The 23,419-nt window shown below is 37.7% G+C and overlaps 1 protein-coding gene across 4 annotated transcripts in view; it reads left to right on the top strand.

The window, feature by feature from the left end:
- PTGER3 (prostaglandin E receptor 3) overlaps nucleotides 1-23,419 on the top strand; it is a 177,444-nt gene that overhangs the window by 71,820 nt on the left and 82,205 nt on the right. Inside the window, exons 3-4 of one of the 4 annotated variants that reach the window (XM_035727208.1) lie at nucleotides 918-932; nucleotides 5,343-6,401. The exons of 1 other annotated variant lie outside the window; for it this stretch is intronic. In XM_035727208.1, the coding sequence (XP_035583101.1) occupies nucleotides 918-932; nucleotides 5,343-5,534 (207 nt within the window). In that variant the 3' untranslated portion in view covers nucleotides 5,535-6,401. Of the gene's footprint in view, nucleotides 1-498; nucleotides 591-917; nucleotides 933-2,828; nucleotides 6,402-23,419 lie in introns of those variants that run through there. 2 more of the 4 variants (XM_027614803.2, XM_027614793.2) reach the window with 2 other exon arrangements.

Raw genomic sequence — 23,419 nt, 5'->3', positions numbered from 1 at the left:
GATGGCTAGTGCAGTCTGAGCAAACAAAGCTGGAGTTGTAGCAGAGGCTAGATCAAATAAGACCTTTGAGGTCCTGTTAAGAATTCTGGTCTTTATCCTAAGAGCAACAGAAAGTCACTGAAAGCTAGAAGGTGGTAGAATTGGATTTACCTACACCAATCATTTGAAGCCAGTGAGTTTTTATTCAGTATTTAACAAGTGCTGTGATAACTGCTCTAGGGATTTAGAAGTCATGCTAGGCATGGTCTCTACCCTTGTGTAATATCTGGTGTGAGATTGTAAGAGGAAAGACAGGGTGTGTCAAAGGTTGGAGGCAGAAATGAGATAGTTTGGGAAGATAAGATCTAAAATATCTTTATTTAGTTGGCTATGGCCAATGCAAGTTGGTGTATAGAGTTTTAGTTCTGCTTTTCTTTAAGAATGTTGAAGGAAGAGTCATCTGACAAAAGGAGTCATCATCAATAATTCTGTCCACTGAAACCCTCTGTCTGTTCACAGATCAGGCACCACACAAACAACTATGCCTCCAGCTCCACCTCCTTACCCCACCAGTGCTCCTCAACCTTGATGTGGAGTGACCAGTTGGAAAGGTGAGATTTAGAAGCTGTCTAGATTTACAACATAGCCTTTCCCCATCTTTGCTTTGATTTGCCTTCATGCGACAGGGACAGAATATCTCTAAGAACCAGAGTGCCAATTAAGCACACACATCTGATTAAGGAGGACTAGATTCCTTCGAGGAGTTGTTTTTACAACTTCACTTAGATTTCCTCCAACTAAGATTCTCAGACTGGCTCCAGGCTGATCTTGTGACCGGTCAAGTCTCATGTAGTAAAAGATCCTGCATGTCACTGATTTTTCATACAAAGAACAGTGTCCAGGAGGATTTTAAGGCTAAGCTACCCTGTTTTGATTAGACATCAGAGCTCAGTGTACTTCCCACATGGTCAGTACACTCTTGCTTGCCCTTTGACTAGACCTGCTTTGTAGAAAACTTGTACTTCAATGAAGGGACACTCTAGAAAGCAGAACATGATGCCAAATACGATGCATAGTTGGTCATATTAAATTTCAAACATTAGCTTCCTCCCCCAAACACCTTATTTCAATATTTCTGTTATTGACTGTAGGGTTAAATGGTCATCTGGGTATTACTCTACTGTGTGATCTTTTTGGTTTAATGAGAGAAGATGAAAAGTTTTAATTATTTTTTTTCAAAGATAGCATACTTGGCTTTTCAATAAGTTGAACTCTTCATTGTAATGGACAGATCAGCATGTTCATTTTACTTCATTCCCTGGGGGAGCCTGGGTACAATGACTCCACTACTCCATGTAAGTTGTTAAGACGGATGTGGACATTTATGCAGCTCAATGTCTTTGGCCATTTGTTCTCCCATGACTGAAGTAACTAAAAGATAATCACTTCTGTCTCTCAGGGGCAGATCAAAATGGGGTTTTCAATAGAGATGTAGCATGCAACAATGCCTAAAGAATACCAGTAATCTGGGTGATTCTGGAACATAGCTCAAGTCCCGGGGCCAATAAAATTTTTACTCAACTCACCTTAATGGTCCTACATCCTTCTCTTAAATATCTGCATGTAATCTACCTATTCTGGGCACTTTTTTTTTTTTTTTTCTGTAAACACAGATTTCCTTGGAAAACAAATGAAAGGAAAAGAAGGGAGATACCCAGTTCCCATTTCTTTATTGGCAGGCTCATTCTAATTTCATTTTTAATTTTTAAAGTAAATTCTATTGTCCTTTCCCTTCATTATGAAAATAAGTCAGGCTCTCTATAGAAACTTTGCAAAATAAGGAAAATTAGAAAGAAAAGCAGCTTCTTAAACTTTACTTCCACTACTCAAGAAAATCTCACCATCATTTTAGTAAATTCCTTTTCATCCTTTCCCCCTGCACTTTCCTTGATTTTGTTTTACATACTTAGGATAATATTATATGTGCATATCGTATCTTGTTTTTACCTAATTTAACATAAAAGAAACATTTCCCAGACTATTTATAAATTCTTTAAAAAGTAATTTTAATAGCTACATGAGTCTATTAAAAGAATACATTGTAGTTTACTAATCATAATCTGTGTTCAAATTTGGCACCACAACAAATGGAAATATATCATTACCTAAAGACTGAAATGCAATTTAAAAATATTTGTGATTGTTTTTTATCAAAAGTTTACTTTAGGAAATAAATAGCATGTAAATTTTTAATATTCTTTAAAGATGCATATAGTGTGACTGCTTTTCAGGAAACTAGAGAGATTTGAAATTTCATCAGCAATGTTGTAGAATTTCTGCTTTGCTTCATCCTAACCAGCACTGTATATTATTTTAAAACACACACACACACACACACACACACACACACACACACGCCATTGGTTTGATAGGAGAAAAATTGTATTTCATAGTTATTTCAATTTGCTTTCTTCCTTTTATCCCTTCTAGGGTATAGTTATACACTGATTTGGGGCTTGTTTTTATGGCAAGATTATTTGACCGCTTAATGTGTCTACAATTGATACAGCATCATGATTTGATTATTCTACCGGACTACAAATTTGGAAACCAGAAAAATTGCTCATAAAAAAATATACTTAGCATAATTAAATAATCCAGAAGCTTAAGTGATCCAAAATCCCAGAGTTATTAAAACTGCTTTTATTTACAAAACATACGTGTAATTACTTCAAACAAGAATGTTTCGCTAAGACATATGTATTTCTCACTTACACTTTCTCCTCATACCATACAAAAAAAGTATCCCTACCCGTGCTTATTACATCTTTCTCTCTCTATTCTAACAGATAATGAAAGAACGGAGCTGACTTTTTATTGAAATTCCTGCTTCCCTGAGTTTGTGTGTTTCTTCCCATCTGAGAAGGAGAATTTATGTTTGATTTGGATTGTTTCTTCATTTTCATCTTTTTAAAAAATTTAATGTTTTTTCTTGCCAGTAATACCCACTGAAACCAGGTTTATGATCATAATTTGTGCCTTTGAGTGTTAAATTGGCTTCTGGGACTGGGTTTTGAGGACATTTTTAAGAAGCTGGGGGTGATTGCACAGATAATGATTGGTGCAAAAGTGAGAAAAAGAAAAACCCATTTTCTAGGAGTTTTCCCCCAACTTCAAACCTTTGCCTGAATCTCAACCAGTGTGGACATCTTTGCATTTTATGGTAGTTTTGATTTTATAATGAGTCTGAAAAAATCAGTATACGCTTTCAACAGTGAAAAGTCAACACTGTGAGAGAAAGAATTCAATTAATAGGACATAAACTTTAATGGGATAGAAGAGGGTGCCGGATGGAGGCAAGAGGGCATCGTGACAAAAGATATTTATGCCAGATATGTGATGAATGTATTGGAGATACCGTGTCCCTCTGGGCTAAGCTTGGGACTAAACATCTTTAGGTCTGTATTCTGGTTATGTGTCACTGTGTAACTCAGCAATCAATGTAAGTGTTATTTGTCTTTGAAGACTGAAAGTAGTGGATGCAGCTGAGAGCTTTCCTGAAATGTCACAGGAAACAATACTGAGGCTACATGATTAACTGTTGTGTTAGAGCAATAACAAATCCAGGCACAGCCCTCTGACTTACCACTATCTGTTCAGGATTTCTTAAAATTTCTTCCCATGTGGCATAAAAAAGTAAAGTTAATAAGTGACATAGTTATTCAATATCATATTTTGTTACTTTTTGAGAAATAAAGGAATCTATTTTATCTGAATTGAAAAGAGCAATTCTAAGAGAACTTTTTACAAATACTTTTGAGTCATTGGATGTCTTTCAGCTAATGTCCTTACCTGTTTGTAAATTCAACCAATCTTTCTTTCTCTTGCCTTTCTTCCGCAACTCTGCACCTTCCTCCTTCCTTTTCCTCTCCTCATTCACTTAATTCAACACATATTTATTGAGTGTCCTTCTTTAGGCACCGTACTAAGGGCCATGCTGTCACCTACAAGGACATCTTAGGAAGACATGATAATATGTTATCAGTAGTTTTGCCATAGGAGCCTATACTGTGACTCCACTGTCCTCCCCGTCAACTAGATTTAAACCAAAAGAGTGAGCCATTCCTTTAAATAGTTGAATCAGTTGCAGGTTAGCTGGAAACGACAATTATTTTCATTCAAACTTGTATTTTAAATGGCTTTATGTAACTCATACGAAGATGATGCTGTACACAATCCCTTTATTCAGGTTTAAATTCAATGAATTTTATTGAGCAAGTAGAATTTGCCAGCAATCATAAGAATGCCCATGCTTCTGTTACTGCTATCTGCCCATCACCCATCTATGTGGTTGTCTAGTTGTCATATATTATTTTATTTTATTTTTACAAAAGAGGCCCAAGGCTACAGAGGGCTTGCCCAATGTCACATGGCTAATATAAGTAAGAATTTAGATCCAGTGTAAGTTCTTTGATTCCAGGTTTATTTTCTTTCTATAGTACAGTGAGGATGTGAGATCTGTTTGAATAATATTCCATTCATAAGACAATGTGATGTAGTAATAGAAGCATGGGTTTTGGAATGAAACTTGGATTTAAATCTGGCTGTGCCACTCACTAGCTCCATAACCTTGAGAAATTTAATTAATTGCATTGAATCTCAATGAATTAATCTATAAATTAAAGATAATAATACTTACCTCTGGGGTTATTGTGATAATGTATGTAAAGTGAGTCTAACACAGTAGATACTCAGTAAGTACTAACTGCAATAAATTCTTTATCCAGACTTATCTCCAGCAATATAATATGAGTTCTCAATTTCAACTACAAACTGGCTTCCTGATTGTGTAGGCTTACATGTCATGGACAGAATCAACTTCAAATCTCTTGATGCTGTTCTTGCTTATAATACCTCATGATTATTTTTCCCCATGTAAAACCTACACATCTCCCACATGTGCAAATTTGACCTTGTCCTTGGGTCTTGAACAATTAAAGTATCTTTTTTCTCTTCTTAACTCTATGCTACTCTGAAGTTACACAGTGCTCATTTTGATGATTATTGTATTATTCTTCAAATATTTTCGTTATGTATGTCTTTTCCCTTAACAAAAATTCTATTTCATGATGGACAGGACTCCTTTCTTATATTTTCTTCATAGGTCTCTTAGCACTAGTGCAGTATTTGACACCAAGAAAGATGCTCCTTATCTGGTAAATTCTCAACAAAAGTAACATTTATGTACAATATTAGCAGTTGCAAATTTAAATGACTGTGATAGAAAGCCTTTCATTTCCATGTTGCTATTTAACTTGGGAAATTTTATGTTAAACTTTCCTGATTTAAAAATGCTAATCCAGGGCCACCTGGGTGGCTCAGTTGGTAAGCGGCTGCCTTTGGCTCAGGTCATGATCCCAGGGTCCTGGGATGGAGCCCCGCATCAAGATCCGCATCGGGCTCCCTCCTCCACAGGAAGCCTGCTTCTCCCTCTCCCACTCCCGCTGCTTGTGCTACCTCTCTCACTGTCTCTCTCTCTCTGTCAAATAAATTAATAAAATCTTTAAGAAAAAATAAAAATGCTAATCCAGGCAGAATAGTCACTTGTGGTTTAACATAATAATGTTTATTAAAACTCTATAGATGAAAGTCATAAGGTAATAAAATGATTAGAAAAGTTAGAAAAATAATGACTATTTGGTAAAGATATTTCTCACACAATTAGGAATGATCTTTGTCCAATTAGTTTGAAATCTGATGGAAATATGGTATATGTATGTATAAAATACTTTTGAAGCTTTAATTTTTAATCCACAGAAATGTATCCATTTCATTAAATTCACCCAAAATAATAAGTTCTGTAACATATGTTCTCAAATATTCGGGATCATGATTCAGCAACACACTCATTTTTAACAAGTGCTTTCCTCTTCATTTTTTAAATTATCTTCCATAAACATTGATTCTCATAATTATGTAATGAGGTTACACTGAGAATAGAACTAGCCCTCAAAATAAAATGAATTTCTGCCAAAGTTACACGTACCTACTGTAGAGCTCTGTGGAATATGTATGCAAAACAAATCCATGATATTAATATGCTTTGTATTAGGTTTGGAGGATTAGGCTTCTGTGAGAAGCTACATTTATCCAAATTCTCCCAAGGAGGGAGGAGAAAACTAGAGTCGTTATGTTTTATATATAAATGTGTATATGTGTCTTACAATTATAAGTGGATTTTGGTCCATGAAATATATGAAAATTCAGACAGAGTTGAATTACTCCACATTTTCCTGTCTACAAGAATGACTTTTAAAAATTAAATAATAAGGGCGCCTGGGTGGCTCAGTTGGTTAAGCGACTGCCTTCGGCTCAGGTCATGATCCTGGAGTCCCGGGATCGAGTCCCACATCGGGCTCCCTGCTCAGTAGGGAGTCTGCTTCTCCCTCTGACCCTCTTCCCTCTCGTGCTTTCTATCTCTCATTCTCTCTCTCTCTGAAATAAATAAATAAAATCTTTAAAAAAAATTAAATAATAAGACCAGGTTATAAAGGAGCCACATAAACTATTAAGAGAAAAAATTTTTTTCAACATCTTCAGTAGTTGGAAGCACACTCAAAAGAAACTTATTGCTAAGATAATTATTCAGGTACCTTAAGGATCTGTATAAGATATACCTAGCTTGATATACTTTTAATGACGATGACTATTTCAATGTTTAATTGCTGTCTTAAAAATATTTGTGCTCATATTTTTCATTCATCCAGGCTTTTACTGAATATTTTGTTAATTAAAAATATCCCTAAGCTCATCCATGGGTAAAAGTGTTTTTCCCTTTCATTCAGGTTCTAGGGCTTTATTTTTTCTATTATCTGAAGTGCCTTTTTATATAAAAATAATTTGTACAAAATGTATTTTTAAGAGCTTTTATACTTTAACAAAGTTCTCAACCATATTGTAAGCTCCTTGTGGGCAGGACCCATGTTTATGTTTTATGTATCTCTTGTACCTACAGAGCCTAGAACAGTACTAAGTTCATAGAAATTACTCAATAAAAACTTGATGGAGAGGCTAAGTGGCCAGACTGCAATCTATGTGAGTAATGCTTAAGACAACTAGGTATGCGCACTATGGGTAAGGGTGGACAATTGTTTCTCTATTTACCCTTCCTCTTTGATATTATGCCATTTAAAAAAATTAACTCGAGGATAGTTAACATACAGTGTTATATGAGTTTCAGGTGTACAATATAGTGATTCAGCAATGCTATACACTACTCAGTGCTCATCATGATAAGTGTGCTCTTAATCCCCATCACCTATTTCACCCATCCCTCCTCCCACCTCTCCCTCTGTTAACCATGTTTGTTCTCTATAGTTAAGAGTCTGTGTTATGTCATTTTGTCTATTCTGTAAATTTGAGTGGCACAAGGGAGTCTTTTTTATACTTCTTGAAGAAAACAACTGCAAATATTTGTTGAGTATGGGATGATTACTTTTAGAAAAAGAATAAATGAGATAAATATAAGTCTGCATATAAAATAACTTGTCTTTTAGTTAGCTATGTCATTTCTTCTTACCTTAGTATAGAGCTGGATTTTAACTCTATACCTAGAGATAAATTAAGGCATAGCTGAAAATGGATAGCCTGTGAAGTAAAATGAACACAATTTGCCCATATGAGGACAGTAGAAAATTTTCATCTTATGAATTCTTTGAGGAGACTATAGTGTACTCTTTTTTGGAAACAAGTAAACCAGAGCCTTAGTAAATGAACAATCATCTTTACTTGATTTCTTAATGAAAGTTAGTAATTGCTGATTATCGTTTTCATCAGTTTATTGATTTAACTTACAACTTAAGTGTTGAATCCTTTTAAATGCTTTGAAAATGGACAAGGAATATTTGTGCGGCATTACCTTGAGAAAATAATTTTTTAAATGGCAGGTGTATACAGAAAACATGAGAACTTAAGCACTGAAATGCTATAGCACAGGAAGGGCAGAAGGAATTACACACCAAGAAGAACACCTAGGTGGCTCAGTCGGTTAAGCGGCTGCCTTTGGCTCAAGTCATGAACCCAGGGTCCTGGGACTGAGCCCCGCGTTGGAGGGGGGTGTCTCTGCTCAGCTGGGAGCCTTCTTCTCCCTCTCCCTCTGCCTGCCATGCCCCCTGCTAGTGCACGTGCACTCTCTCTGTGTATGTCAAATAAATAAATAAAATCTTTCAAAAAAAGAAATTACACACCAAGAAAACACAATGCCATTAAAAACACAAGATTAAACCAAACAGAGACTACTCATAGAAATGCAGAAATAAAACAGAGGGGTGTAAATTTGTTACAAGATTGGACAAAGTATGATCAGTAATATGTGCTCCATAAATTCTTGCTGATTGCTGCCATGGTGGTAGTGTGTGATGCTGTTGCTGCTGGGGAAGAATAAGAGATAGTCAAGCAAAGTTAAGTGAATGTCATACTAAGAGAATAAGCAGGGATTGGGGAAAAGATAATAATATATTTTCAATAAGACTTTGGAACAAAGGAAAACAAACAATTGAGGTTATCTCTTTTCTGTATATCTAACCATCCTTTAAGTTCTGTTAAATCTACAAGTATTTCTTAATTTTGTCTCTCCAGCTTCACTGCCATGGTCTACATCTGTGCCTCCATCATGTCCCATCTGAATTACCCCAGTAACTTTTGTCCTACCTCTGGTCTTGGACCCTTCCATTATCTCCCACAGTTGCTGCCATTGTGATATTTTGTTAATAAAATGAAAATCTGTTCATGTTATTTTCCTTCCTAACATCCTTAACATTTTTCCTATGGCCTTCAGGATAAAGTTAAAACAACTTAGTCTGTAGGACTTTCTACAGTCTAGTCTCCCCTGAGCTTCTGGTGTCCTCTTCCATGTCTGCCTTGTTTTCCAGCAATGCCAGACTGCCATCCCACACCTTTGTGCTGCTTCACACGGGCTGTGCCTTCTATGCTGGATACTCCCTTTTCTTCTCTATGTGATTAAACTTAACTCACCTCTCATGAGTTTCAGCTCAAGCATCAGTTCTTTCAGGAAGTCCTCATGATAAAACCTCTGTCTGTGCTGTAACTCACTGGCTTATTTACCCATCTTCTTTGCATGGACAAGGCAGGGAATATGTATCTCATCTCTGTGTCTGTTGTGTGACATAGACTTGGCATTCAACAAGTCCTCGCTAGTGAAAGAAAGAACACAAAGAATATGTGCAACAATGAGCTATGAGTTTGAGCAAAAGCAGTAATTCAGGATAATTCAAACCATCTGTATGTTACTTAAAGCAGGCAGTTAGCCATACTTTCTGAATAACCATTCAATGCTTGGCTTTCCAGTCACAGAACTAGTTATATATTTACACTTGGCTTTGGCAGAGATTCTGTGGAGGTAACAGACAAAGCTGAGAAAGAGCCCCACAATCTTATCTCACTTGGCAAAAGTTTAAATGCAAACTTAGAAACTCAAGGAGAAAAAACAAACTGAAATATTGCTTTCCAACTTCATCCAGCATTTCTTCAAAGGCAGAATAGTGTAGTCTTGTAGAGGCAGCTCGGTCTTTAAGGTTGGATAGTCCTGGGTTTGAATCCTGACAGACACTAGGTAATTATGTGACCTTGAAGATTCTATATTTAATCTCCCTTAGCCTCAGTTTCATTATCTGTAAAACAGAGTAACACCCATCTTATAGAGTTGCTGCAAAGATTAGAGATGACACATGTGAGGCCATTATTCTTAAGACCACTGTAAGTCCCCAGAGGTAAAAAGATGGCCCAAAGAAAGCCATTTACAGGATACCTCAATTTTGAGTAAGCAGCTGGACTTTGAATCAGAGAGACAGGAATCATGTGTGCACCAAAGCAGCACACAGGCATAATAGGGCCCCAGGCAATTTTGCTATAAGCTCTTTGCAAATCTCCAATTGTCCTTTAAGGAGTTAACTTGAATTACCATCAGCCAGCTGCTGAACCAATGGGATGTCCCCTGCAGGTGTCAGCAAGGATATTCCTGCAAAAAATGAGAAGGTGGTTTTGAAATAAAACTCACACATAAGTACTTGTGACATTAAAGAGGAAACAGCCTGAGGCTAGAGCCCCCATTAATATTCAGAGCAAGATGTAGGTTATGGGATAGTAAGGAACAGAAGAGAAGTAGCAGAGTTGCCAGTAAAAGCTACACGATTTGGGCCTATTTCAGGTTGGACTCTGGACTGCATCATGGTACCAGAGCCAGTTGGTATTAAGAAAGACTGTCTCCTGGGGCCATCTGTTCATGAAAATAAGGAGTGAGGTTCTATGTTTGGTCTACAGGGCAAATAGATTAGGGCTACAGAACCCAGTTGTGCTACTCTTAACTCATCATACAATTACCGCCATATTGCAAAAACCCCCCATTGATACCACATGGGAAAATGATAGATGCTGTAAGTGAACTCAGAGATTTGGTGTAGAATTTCCTAAACTTAACTAATTATACTGATCATCCAAAGTTTGTTAAAATAGAAATTCCAGGTCTCTCCTCTGGAAGTTATGAGTCAGAAAGTCTGGTAAGGGACCTATGGTTCTGTATTTTTTTTTTAAATAACCTCCTCCAGATGAGTCTTTTCATCAGACAGTCTTGACAACATTGACATAGTCCAACAGTTCTCAAAGTATTATCCCCAGACCAGCAGCAGGAGTATCACCTGGGAATTTATTAGAAATAGAAATTCTTTGGTCCCATTCAGATCTACTGAATTGAAATTGGTTGGAACCCAGAAATGTGTTTTAGAAGCCCTCCAGCTGATTCTCATGCACATGAAAGTTTGAGAACTACATATATCAAAGGTGGTAACAAAGACCTGGAAGCTGGGAGTGTAGTGGTAGTAGTAGGAATTATGCCTAGTCCAAATTTTTCTAGGACTTGGAAAGTCATGGTTTCAATCCAGGTGCTGACTGTTGATCTTCCCTTGATATTACTACCCTTTTTTTCTATTTTCTAAGCAGTAGTTTGATTTTGTGGATCTCATTTGGTTTCCCAAATGATGAAAGCCATGTCCCCTTCTCCTTCCTGATACAATGGTACTTCATTATTTATTTTCTTACTTGAAATCCTTCTGTTGCTTAGCTCCCATCTAAGGACATTGTTTGAAAGCCCAATTGACTCTATTTATGATAGATGTTCATAGTTCTATCAAAATGTTTTTCACTATTAGTATGTACAGACTGAGCTGCTACAATATTTTTTAAAGGAAAGTATAAGAAGAAGACGAACTGTCTTGCTCTCCTTCTAAGTCTCACTATTTTTCATCCTTTGGAAGGCCAGTGCACTGCTTAGAGATATTGTCCATTTTAAAAATAGCAATCATTTTGAAGGCTAACTCCTGGGATCACACCTAACATGCAAATATTCCCATTTAATGTACAGGAGCAGGGGTAAAAAAAAGAATAATTAATGAGCCAATGAGACTATTTGCTGGCACAGTAGTGAAGAAGGTATATTAGTTTGCTAGGCTTCCATATCAAAGAACCACTGACTGGGGGGCTTAAACAACAGACATTTATTTCTTGTAGTTTTGGAGACTGGAAGTTAGACATCAAGGAATTGGTAGGGTTGCTTCCTTCCATGAGCTGTCAGGGAGAATCTGTTCCATGCTACTCTCCTAGTTTCTGGTGATTTGCTAACGATCTTTGGCATTCCCTGGCTTGTAGACATATCACCTTACATAGTGTTCCCTTTATGTGTGTGTCTTACATCTTATTTTCTTCTTTTTATAAGAACACAAGTCATAGTGGACCAGTCCATTGCAGTATGACCTCATGTTAACTAATTGGGTCTGCAGTGGCCCTATTTTCAAATAAGGTCCCATTTTGACATACTGGGGGTTAGGACTTCAACATAGGAATTTGATTAAGGGTGAAGGAGACAATTCAACCCCTAACAGATGTGTTGGTTGATTTAGGGAGGAAGCCACATGTACACTCCAAAATAGTAAGAACTAAAATGGTGTTGCTTCTGGATTTAATGGATTTAGGGATTGAATAAAAATCTCAATGTGCATACCAGCCCTGGCTCCGATTAGGAAAGATAATTCAAAAGTGATCATATGTCTGACACTGAAATATCTGGAAGTTTTTCCAGTAAATAAACAATACAAAACTCATAAACAAGTGTTAGGAAAGATACTTGTGTTGTTTGTATCGGATTATAACAATCAAATTAGACTAAAGTCAATTTGCTCTATTTATGTTGGAAAGAGTGGGAAGTTGTAGGACTAACTGTACTTAAGTTATCAACTCAAGTTGATTTCATTGCTTTGAACAGTCAGATTTTTTCCCTGGTAGTTTCCAAATAAAAGCAATATACTCACCTAGAGGTTGAAGTTTTAAGGGAAGCTAGATGCTACCCACTTAAAAGAGGGTAATTAAGGGGCGCCTGGGTGGCTCAGTTGGTTGAGCGTACAACTCTTGATTTTGGCTCATGTCGTGATCTCAAGGTCATGAAATCGGCCCAGTATCAGGTTCCACACTCAGAGTGGAGTCTGCTTGAGAGTGTCTCTCTGCCTCTGTCCTTCCCCCTGCTCGCATGTGCAATCTCTCTCAAAATAAGTAAATAAATAAAATCTCTGAAGAAAAAATAAAAATAAAAAAAGAGAATAATTAAGGATGTACAAAGTCATTTGAAAGAGGCATTTAAATAGTTATATGATGTTATTAGTGAACACTGAGGGTAATAGCAGTCTAGCTAATGCCTTCTTGAGCTAGATTAGCTTATTTGGAGATTTTTAATTACAATTTTATGCTTGTATGTAGATTTGCCTTCAAAAGAGCATAACAGGCAATTATACCTCTCCTTTATCTGTTAATTAAAGTCTCATCTTGGGTTAAGGGTCAACTGCTTCTCCTACTCTTTTTAATGTCAAGGTCCAACTGTTGACACCAGTTCATGGTGGAACTTTGGAGGCCTCTAAAGGCTATCCATGATCACTGAACATTGTTTGGCCTTTGTTTCTGATGCACATATTATTAATCCGATCCTGACTTAAAGGTTGTGCCAATAAAATTCCATTGGCTGTTCTTTTTTATTTCATCCCTATATATTTACATACCACCCCCCTGTACTTTTAAAAAAGCTAAATAGTGGTTCATAAGGCACATACTTGTGTTCCAAGGAAGTGATGCAATTGCTTTTGGCAAAATAATGCAACTTTCAGCATAGTTCCAAAGTTCTCTTTGTATCAAAACTTCTTGCTGTGTTTTCAGTTAGAGTGGGAGATCTTGCCAACAACCGGCTGTTACTAATCTGGTTCACAGCTGAATAAATCATTTTCTTGAAACAGTTCCCCATGAAAACCTAATTATAAATGCTTATAATTACCCAGGGTACTTCTCTATACACTAATGGTGGTAGGAAATAGAGGAACTGCATTGATATGATCCATTTGACGACACCCACCACGTACTTAATAATCTCACACTTCACATTTCAGACTCTGAAACAATAAAAGAAACGAGCCTTTCTTTAGGGTGGAGATGGTGGTCCAAACCTGTTGATGTTCTCCTCTTAGGCGAGGATGGAAACAGAAACTGGAGGAGCCATAAACAGGAAAAGTTTAGTTAAGACCAATCTTAGACTGGGCATTGGGAAATTCCTCTGTTTCTTGGGTTTACATTAGATAGCTGGTTATTTGTCTGAAAAATAATTGTATAATTGTGTGTAGAAAGGAGATCAGTGGCCCTAAAATATATTTCTGTAACAATTTCAGTGATGATAAAAATCAAACAGAACTAAAAGTCTTTCAAGCAAGAGGTTCTGCTTCGTGAACCAATGACCAATTTCTCATGATATTTTTTTAAAGATTTTATTTATTTGAGAGAGAGAGAGAGAGAGAGAGCACGAGCACAAGTGGGGGGAGGGGCAGAGGGAGAGGGAGAAGCAGGCTCCTGCTGAGCAGGGAGCCCTACATGGGGCTTGATCCCAGGACCCTGAGATCATGACCTGAGCCTAAGGCAGATGCCTAACCGACTGAGCCACCCAGGCACCCCAATTTCTCAAGATATTATCAGAAGTGTTACAAGAAGTTTTTATATCTCTCTGTCACTTCTGGGGAAAGAGGACAAGGTCAGGGTAACTACAAGTGCTTCCAATCTCTGCTGATAGAACAATATCAGATCATTCAGAGAAGGAAAATGTTTCCACCACATCTTAGAATTGTTCTTAATAAAGATTTTTCTTCCTCTTCCTTCCTCCCTTCTTCCTCCCTCCCTTCTTTCCTTCCTTCCTTCCCTTCCTCCCTCCCTTCCTTCCTTCCTCTTTCCTTCCTTCTTTCTTTCTTCAGATACTTATTAAATTATTGAAATCCACTTGATTGTGTGTTACTTGGGAATAGGAGTTAGAGAATGATGTGAATCTATATAATGCAAAAGGAAAGGAGAAGTAACATTTTTAAAATTTATAATATATAAGTGCTTTATTCACTATCCCATATAACACTCACCACCATCCCACAAGATTATTACTGCAAACTTCTTATTTTAGAGGTGAGAAACTTGAGGCCCATCTCTAGAGTAGGGCTTGATTAACTCACTTTCCCAAGGTCTATAACTTTAGATGCTGGAATTCCTATTCAAACCCAAGTTTGCTTGGCTACAGATCTTGTGTTTTCACTGTAACCTTCAAGATGTTTCCAGATGGACTGCAAATAGACAAAATGTTAGAAATTATGTTAGCTACAAGAAAGCAATCATAGTTCCTTCAAGAAATGATGGGATTTAAAAATGTAGCACCCTTCCCCATCTCCTTCTCTCTTCATGTAGGAGAAGGTGAAAATGCTCTGAAGCTGTGGGACTATTTTTTTACCAAAACACAGGGTTGTGCAGGATACCTCACCTCAATTTCATTTTCAATGATATATTTGTAGTTTTTTTAAACGCTTGTTCTTTTTTCCTTCTCTTTTTATATTGTATAATTTTATTTTATAATTTTATTTATAACATTTTATAATTCTTTTTATATTTTATAAATGCAGAAAACATAATTTCATCTGCATTCTGTGATAGCATATGCTGTTAAAGTCAAGAGACAGTATTGAATTTCCTTACCCAGAGGTAGAAGGTCCTGTGTTGGTGAAGGGAAAGAGGGTGGTAGCCTGGAAATCAGAAGTGCTCGTTTGGGATACATGCTTTTCCACCTCCTGTCTACGTGAACTTGGTAAATGACTTAAAAGCTTAAAGCTACAGTTCATCATCTGCACCAAAGATCTTAACGCCCTTTTGCAGGATCACTGTAAGGCTTGATATGAAGACGGACAGAAAGTGCCTATACATTTTTAAGAGTCACGCAGACACCCCACTCTAGCACCGCTGGTCCTGAGCCCAGGGAACACCCTGCTGAACTATCATGGTACCGCCCCCCACCCCCGCACACTCTGGACAGCTTCATCAGAGTCCTCTCTAAAGACTAACCAGGAGACCTGTCTGGCTTAGCAGACCTAACAGGCTAAGAGGCATCCTCTCTGTCATCCTGGGTTCAGGTGAAATGTATCCCCTTGCCCCGCTCCACCCTAAGGCTCAAAATACCACGTTGGAGCTTTGTCTTCTAACATAAGTTAATTCTTACAAAAACACAGCTATTTTAATGAATGATTTAATGAAAGCAGTTTGTGACAGCAGAGTGGGAGGAGGGCAGAGAGCATCAGGCACACAGAAAGAGACAGAGAAGTGTGCTCGTGACTAGGGGGCAGTCTGCAGGGAGACAAGGAGAAGTGAGGGGAGAAATGGCAGGTTTTATCCCCCCATTTCTGCAGGTTCTTCAGATTCAGTCCTTTCTAGATGGATATATTCTTCTAGATTTTTAGTCTATTTGTTATTACCCTTCTCAAAAATGCCTATTGTCATTGAACAACATCTATGGTTTGGCGTCCGGCTTGGCACTTGGCAAATTGTCGAGCACACTTATGCTATTGTCTCCTTTTTACAGCTGAGAAAAAGAGGGATCAGAGAGCAGGCAAAGTGCAGAGAATGATGAAAAACAGAAAAACAGGTCCATTCAATGCAGACCTCCTGACCTTCTGTCAACTATACTGTCTATCATACTTCCCTAATTTGGAAATTTGTATTTCCCTTCACCTAAAGAATGTGAAGGAAGCTTTACAAGGCAAGAAAACAACGTTATACAGTAGTGGCAGCCTCAACAACAATAAAACCCCAAATCTTAGTTTCTTAAAACAGCCAAACTTCTTTTGCTTTCACTTAGCTTGCCTGTTGAGAGTTGGGTGTGGAGACTCGGTTGCAGGTCATCCTCATCAGAGACTCAAGCTAACCGAGGCTTCCAACATCTCTGGACCCCGCAGTGGTGGAAGGGAGAGCAGCAGAGCATAGAGCAGCACCCACATACTTCTAGAGCAAGTAGCAGACTATGCCAATCGAAGAGAGTGAGGAAGATAATCCTACTATGTGCCGAGAAAAAGGAGAAGTGGGAGTACTAGTGAACAGCACTAATAAATAGCCCAGCGTCTCAACAGAAAAGATAGAATAAAAATGAAGAAATTAACTGCAGGAGTACTGAGTTTAGAAACCAAGGTCCCTTTCAGCTCATTGTTTGGTTCCAAGCCCTGCTTATTTTAAGCCTTTTTCATGTGTTGACTTACTTGCACGGTGGGAGATTTTCAGCAACTGGCACCATTTTAAATATGAGGAGATACAGGCATATTTTTAGCAAAGCTGAAAAAAACAGGTTGGTCATGGAAATTACCCAGTTTAGATTTAACAGCATATGGTTCACAATTACTAGACATTGTTGCTTTAGTAAGTGGAAAATTTTTCTTATGCATGGTGTTAACACAGCACATCTCTGGAAGAAATGCAACAGTGTTTTATTGTTTTGTGTAGAACAGATGTATCTGGAGGGCTTGTAGAATTTGGTGCCCTTTTCAGACTATGGATTTGTGAACTGATCATCTGTACACTGTCCAGGTTATTAGTTCTGCCCAGCATATTCTTTTTTAAAATTTTTATTTATTTATCTGTTTTAGAGAAAGAGAGAGCATGAGCTGGGGCAGGGGAGTCAGAGAGGGAGGGAAAGGGAGAATCTTGAGCAGACTCCAGCCCAGCATGGGGCTTGAGCTCATGATCCTGAGATCATGACCCAAAGAAAAACCAAGAGTCCCACGCTTGACCAACTGAGCCATCCAGGCTCCCCTATTAAAGCACATTCTAATTCAAAATCATTAGACTGGTAAAAACTTCTACTTTTAGGATTCTGTAAAACCTACATTGACCTTGAATTAATAAAGCTAGGAAGTGCAATGCATATAAAGGTCTTTAAGGAAGGCAGGGTTCATATCCCCATCCTGGAGTTATTTCCTGTAGGATCCTTAGTTACTTTCCTAATTTTTAAGGCTATTTCTTATCTGTTAATTTGGGGGATATTAATAAGTGCATGTGGCAAGTACTACCATAAAATATATCTCTACCTCCAAAATATATCTCTATACTGTTCACTACCCTTCATCTCGAATACTCCTAATTCATGCAAAAACTCATCTCTCAGCTAGACCACCACTGATAGCCTCCTAATGATTTTTCCTCTTCTTTTTCCAGCCCATTCATTACGAAGTAGACACAGGGATATTACTCACCCGAGGACTTTTGCACATGCTATCCCACTTTTTTCCCCTATTTCTTGCATTTTTGCTCTGTTTCTTCTTTTGGTTAATGGCTTAAATACTTTCTCAAAGCGGTCTTTGTTAAGCTTCCTATCTCTGGTTGTTTCCTCTTATTATTCGCTACCTTAGCTCATTTGTTTCCTTCATAGTGCCTACCCTAATTTATAATTGTTTTCCCTTCTTTGTTTACTTCTTTCTTTCTTTTCTGTACTTGAACAAGAGCAGAGACTGGCTTGATCTTGTCCATCCTTGTCTTTACCAAGCACAGAGCCTGGCACATTGCAGGTGCCAAAGAAATGAGTGAAGGTGTGATGAGCGAAGGGGTTGTTGTGAAGAGGAAGTGAGATAATTCAGTGCATCTTTAAGCACCTAGGTGGGGCTCAGTAAATATCAGTATCCGGTCCTTTTTCTTTACCAGGGCTGTCCAATCAATCTACACCTCTTCTTTACATCTCCCTGCTTGAGGGACACTGATGTGATTCCTTATCACATAGAAACATCCTAGGAATCTAAACTAAAAGGTAAAAAATAGTGAAATAGAGGGAACAGAAGAGGTTACTCTTGGCTTTGATACATTTGTCTCTTCTAAATCTGTGCTTTTGCGGATTATGTACTGATATCCTCACATGACCTTTCCTGTGCCAAATTTGGAGATTTGTAATCAGCTAACAAAATAAATTTCTTATTATCTCTTCCTATAGGTTATGCAGTATCTTTGAATTTGTCTTGAGCAGTGGTGTTGCAAAATTATTTGACTATTTTATTGTGATTTTCTCTTATTATTTAAAAAATGAGTGGAAAATTAAAAAATAAATATGCATAAACTGGGAAAGAAAAAGTCAGGGTGAGAATACAGTTAAGGCAAAGGTGAAAACAATTAAGCATATAATGGATGGTTAACATTTAGTTGTTTTGGACATGTTGAAATTAAATTGATTAATAATGTCTTTACAAAAGAAAAGAATAAATTTAAAGAACACCATGAAGTGCTAGAATTTATTATCAAGTATTACGCCTAAAATGTTAGGCATAATTATGAAATTTATATCAGTCTCTCTCTGTGGAACAGAATTCCACTCTAATATCCATCTCTTGCATGTTTGACTTTCTTACGTGTTTTTAGTCTCATTTTGTCTGAAAGTAGGAGATTGCTCGTAGAGCATGCTCCTCCCCCTGCCCCCGGAAGATGGACAAACCCACTCCCTGAGTTTACGTATGAGGAACTTATGACTCAGTGAGGTGAAGAAATTAGTCCCACAAGCTTGCCTCCGTTCTTCCTCATCAGTTGCCTGAATAAATTTAGAGGCGAGGTCTGCAGGCAAAGATACCAGTATTTATTTAAAAGTAATCCTTCCCAGTTTTGAACTAATACTCATTTATAAATGGTGTCTGTTTGGGGATGGGAAATATTTACCAGTGGACAGCCAACAGTTCTAGATGCACAGGAAGAAAGACCCTTAAGGAGTCTTTCGTTTTGATTTCTTCTTGGTTAATAATCCCTCCATTGGCTACAGGGTGTTTATTTCAGTCTTTTTTTTTTTTTTTTTTTTTTTTTTAGAAGAAGAATAAAGATCAACTAGTGGAGACCACACCTTGTGTTTCTGAAACAATGTTACTTTAATGAATCAGGTCCAGAAGAATTTTTCTGACTCTCCTACAATCCTGACCTCCTCCTTAACTCTTGCCAAATTGTTCTGGAGTATGCCTCTGTACTTTGACACATTTACTCTTTAGATTTGGTGTGTCCTGAGGTCACTGAAGTTGGCCAAATTCTTAATATTGCTCTGGATTTGCAGAATAAATTTTGGAGTTCTGCCCACATTTCCCAGCATTTAATCCCCCACAAACTTATCCCTATTTTTCTTTCATTACCCACTTCCCTAAAGGCAAATACCATCCTCATTGCATGAGCCTTATTTCAATTTCTCAGCAGCCATACGTGACTAGTGGTTACCTGATAGTATAGAAGGTTCTATTGAATCTGCTCTGGAGTATCCCTATCTTCACTAGACTTCCCACCAGTTTTTTTTCGACAGATGATTACCTGATCAACAAATGAGCAGCCCAGATTGGCATGCATCAATGACCACACAACTCAAGCTAAGTCTTAGTACAAATGTCCTTGACATTTTTCTCTTTTCAGTTAATGGTGCATATCGTTGTTTTCCAGACTCTTTCACAAGGCTTACAAAATCCATCATGACCTTTACCATTTGTCTAACTTCTTCATTCCTTTCCCTTGAACTGTATTCTTCTCAACTACTTTACATTTCTTGACTCCAATTTTAAACTTGCCATTCCTTGTCTGGAATATTCCTCCCTTCTCATCAATGTCTCAAGTACTTTCTGGGGCTGTGGAACACTTTAAAAGGAGGTGCTCAATCCCTTTGGACAATTTAGAAATGTGTGGCTAATTTAATGTTGCTTGACTATTCATATCATTCAACATCAGAAAGCAATTTGGGGCATAAGGAGAATGTGGAACTGTATTTTGTACATGGAAAATTATGAAATGCCAAGCTTTTTAAGTGAAGAGGTCTCAACCCTAGGGACTTAAACTGTTCCAAGTGTTTTGTAAGAAACAGACATTTTGTATCTTTATCTGTAGGCATGTGTGTGTGTGTGTGTGTGTGTGTGTAACTCACTCCCATCACTAAAAACTTCTCTTAACCCCTATACCCCACACCTGAAGAGAAAATGGAGGAGCTCTGAGGATAAGGTGCAAATTCAAACTACATTTAAATCTATTCCAATATTTAACTTTCAGACAGTATTTCAATACTAGCAGAGCCTTTGAGAACCATGCTCTAAACGTCCTTGCTTATATTTTGTGATCTCTAGCTAGAGGAAACCTTTGGGAAGGAGAACCATCCACAGCAAGAGTAGGGTTGTCAGGAGCAGCATAGACACCTGACTCTTACCTGGTTAAGAGCATTTAATGACGAAGCCAAATTATAGCAAAGAATGCCAGAGAGTTGGAGTACCTGCACTGAAGATGTCTCCTAGTACTAAAATATGTTAGTACTAACATTTGAACTGATATCGAACGTGAGCTTACACCTCACCTACACTGTCTATTCATCATCTCCCTGTCTCCATGTTTGGGGTACAGAGACCGAGGACAAAAGTTTCTGCAGGAAATGTCTTCACTTTATGACAGAAGTACAAGGATCTTTTTCTGACATGTTTACTCAAGACTAGATAATTTACTCTGATGCACATGTTTCAGACTGATAAGAAAATAGAAACAAAATTTAGATTCTTAATATACTTATAGTTGCAATATCATCCTGAAAACGCAGTAACTATAATGAAGATTTCACAAATCCCATTCAATAGATCCCAATTTGACCAAGATCAGAATATTCATCTTAATTTTCAGACACTTGAACCAAGAATTCATAATCTTAATTAAGCCAAGAATTTAGACTGACTTGAGAAATCACTCACAATTCAGATTAAATGCCTCTGATCATTTTTCTTCCTCAGTTCAAGCAAGGTCTGCTTCAGTAAAACATACTCATCTGTTTCTGTATAATTAAAAAATATCCTGTTCAGGAATGAAGTACGTAAAAAAATGATCAGATACACTAGCTAAACTATTGCATATGAAGTTGTACCAGTTTCCATTCTTGGTGATTAGATCGTGTCCCTCCACTTTCTTTAAATATCACAAAACTGAGTGTAAATTAGTATACAGCTATTTTCAAATTAATGGTAACATATAAAGCTCCATGTTCAGTTTTGCAGGGAGTGTTGGTTTTGCCTAACAGCCATTACTGGCCCCCCAGGCTCTGTCTCAGGCATTACAGGAAAAGCCTACTATTCCATTACACTCACTATGTCCAGAGCCCCGATGAAATCCACGATTGTGTTCTCTGGCACTTACAGTATGTTTTGATGACTATGAAATATTTTAAAAAAACATTTTGTTTCTTAGGATTCTCAAGCACAAACAATCACCCATCCTAGCAAAACAAAACAAGCCATAGGATGTATAAATATAAATTTTTAGAACATGTATACACAGATAAATAAACACAAGTGTGTGGAGTGTAACTATTTCTAAATGATACCATGCTGTTTCTTTTAGTTGCCTGGACTCAACATTGATGAAAGCAATTCACGACCCCATCACTTTAATGAGTCTCAGAAATGCAGCCTGAAACTCAACAGTCCTGTCTCCAGCCATGTGAGAGACTCTGTGTATTGTCTAATGCACAACTTGAGTTATTTTTCTAAACATATGATGTTCCCCTTTATTTTCAGAAGGTGAGAGAAAATAAATTTGTCAAGCATCTACTTTAGCTTAAACACAGTGCTAGATATATCACCACATGATATCATGTTTCATTCTAACAATGGCCTTGAGAGTCACAATTCTTATCCCCATTTTTACCAGTGAGGAAACTAAGTCATACAGCAGATAACTGCCTTGCCCAAGAACATACTACTGAGGCAAGGAAGCAAACTCAGGTCTGGGACCCCGGAGTTTATTCCTTTTCTAATTTATCATGCTACTTCTGGTCACTGAAACCCTTCTTATGTCGTTACACTTGGAATGAAAACGTCTCAAGGACATACGAGGGCAAATCAATGAATGAAAGTAAAATGTAGCAGGACCTGAAACATAAGACCTATGACCACGCACACCTGATTCCTGGAGCAAAAATAGTCAGGACCCCAGCCAAGGGCGCTGGGACTCAGGTCTGGGCCTCAGTCCTAGTGGAAGTAGGACCGTCACACAGGGAAACGAAAGCAGAAACCCAGGTGCCCAGGCTGTGCTGGACAGATCTCTGCAAATGCCCCGAGCCCATACACAGGACATGCGATCTTCCAAGGGTCATTACAGGTTTTTTTCATGCACTTACATAAGTCAAGTACTTTAAAAGATAAAGATAGCTTTCTGTGAAGAAAGAACAGCTGCTTTGCGATGTCTCTTTTTAATTTAACATGAAGCAAAAGGTAACAATACAGACCTAAATCTGCTCAGTCTCATCAGTAGATGAGAGTGTCAATGCTTTGTAAAAAAACAACATTATTATGCCAAATCAAGTCAGATTAGGTTGTATAAGATTTGTTGTCCCATGACTCCGAGTCCTTGGAAAGCATCCCAATTTCGTCTATTAGAGTCATTCTCTCTGGTTTTCGTATGCACGGGCACACACCTGGTGGGCAGAGATGCCGTCTGAATGTGAGATCAGGCATTTTGTAGTAAAGGCCACATCCCACGCCAAGAGCAAAATCTCTCATGTGCTGCTTTTCACAAAACTGCAAAGCTGTAAGGACAACATTAAATGAAGGATCTGCAGCAGGGTGTCGGGGTGCATTTTCGAAAATCAGCTTTTGTGTTTCATTGTTATCAGTTTCTCCAAGTTAGAAGGGGCCATGTTTGATTTGTTTTGCAGCTCAGAAAACATAAAAATTGTGTCATAGAGAGATACAAGAGATAACAGGGAAATTAAGCAAAGACTTTGAAGTCAGGCTTCCTGGGTTTGAATACAATCTCAGCCACTAGTTAACTACGTGTCATTTAAGCTCTCTGAGTTTGGGGGTTTTCACCTGGAAAAGTACCTCAAAGAGTTAATGTAAAGGATAAATTAGATAAAGCACCAAGTATATAGTTAGTACTAAAACAATCAGTACTTGTTAATATTCTAATACTATCTTCATAGTGGTAGAGATTTTAATATTAATTGATATGCCATGCACAGTGTTAGTTCCCTTATATATATTATCTGTAATTTGTGTAACAACCACAGCCAGAA

This window comes from Zalophus californianus, chromosome 4 (genome assembly GCF_009762305.2).
Source record: "Zalophus californianus isolate mZalCal1 chromosome 4, mZalCal1.pri.v2, whole genome shotgun sequence".
Classification (NCBI taxonomy): Eukaryota; Metazoa; Chordata; class Mammalia; order Carnivora; family Otariidae; genus Zalophus; species Zalophus californianus.
Note: the sequence above shows the minus strand (reverse complement) of the source record. Positions and strands in the feature narration are given on the sequence as shown.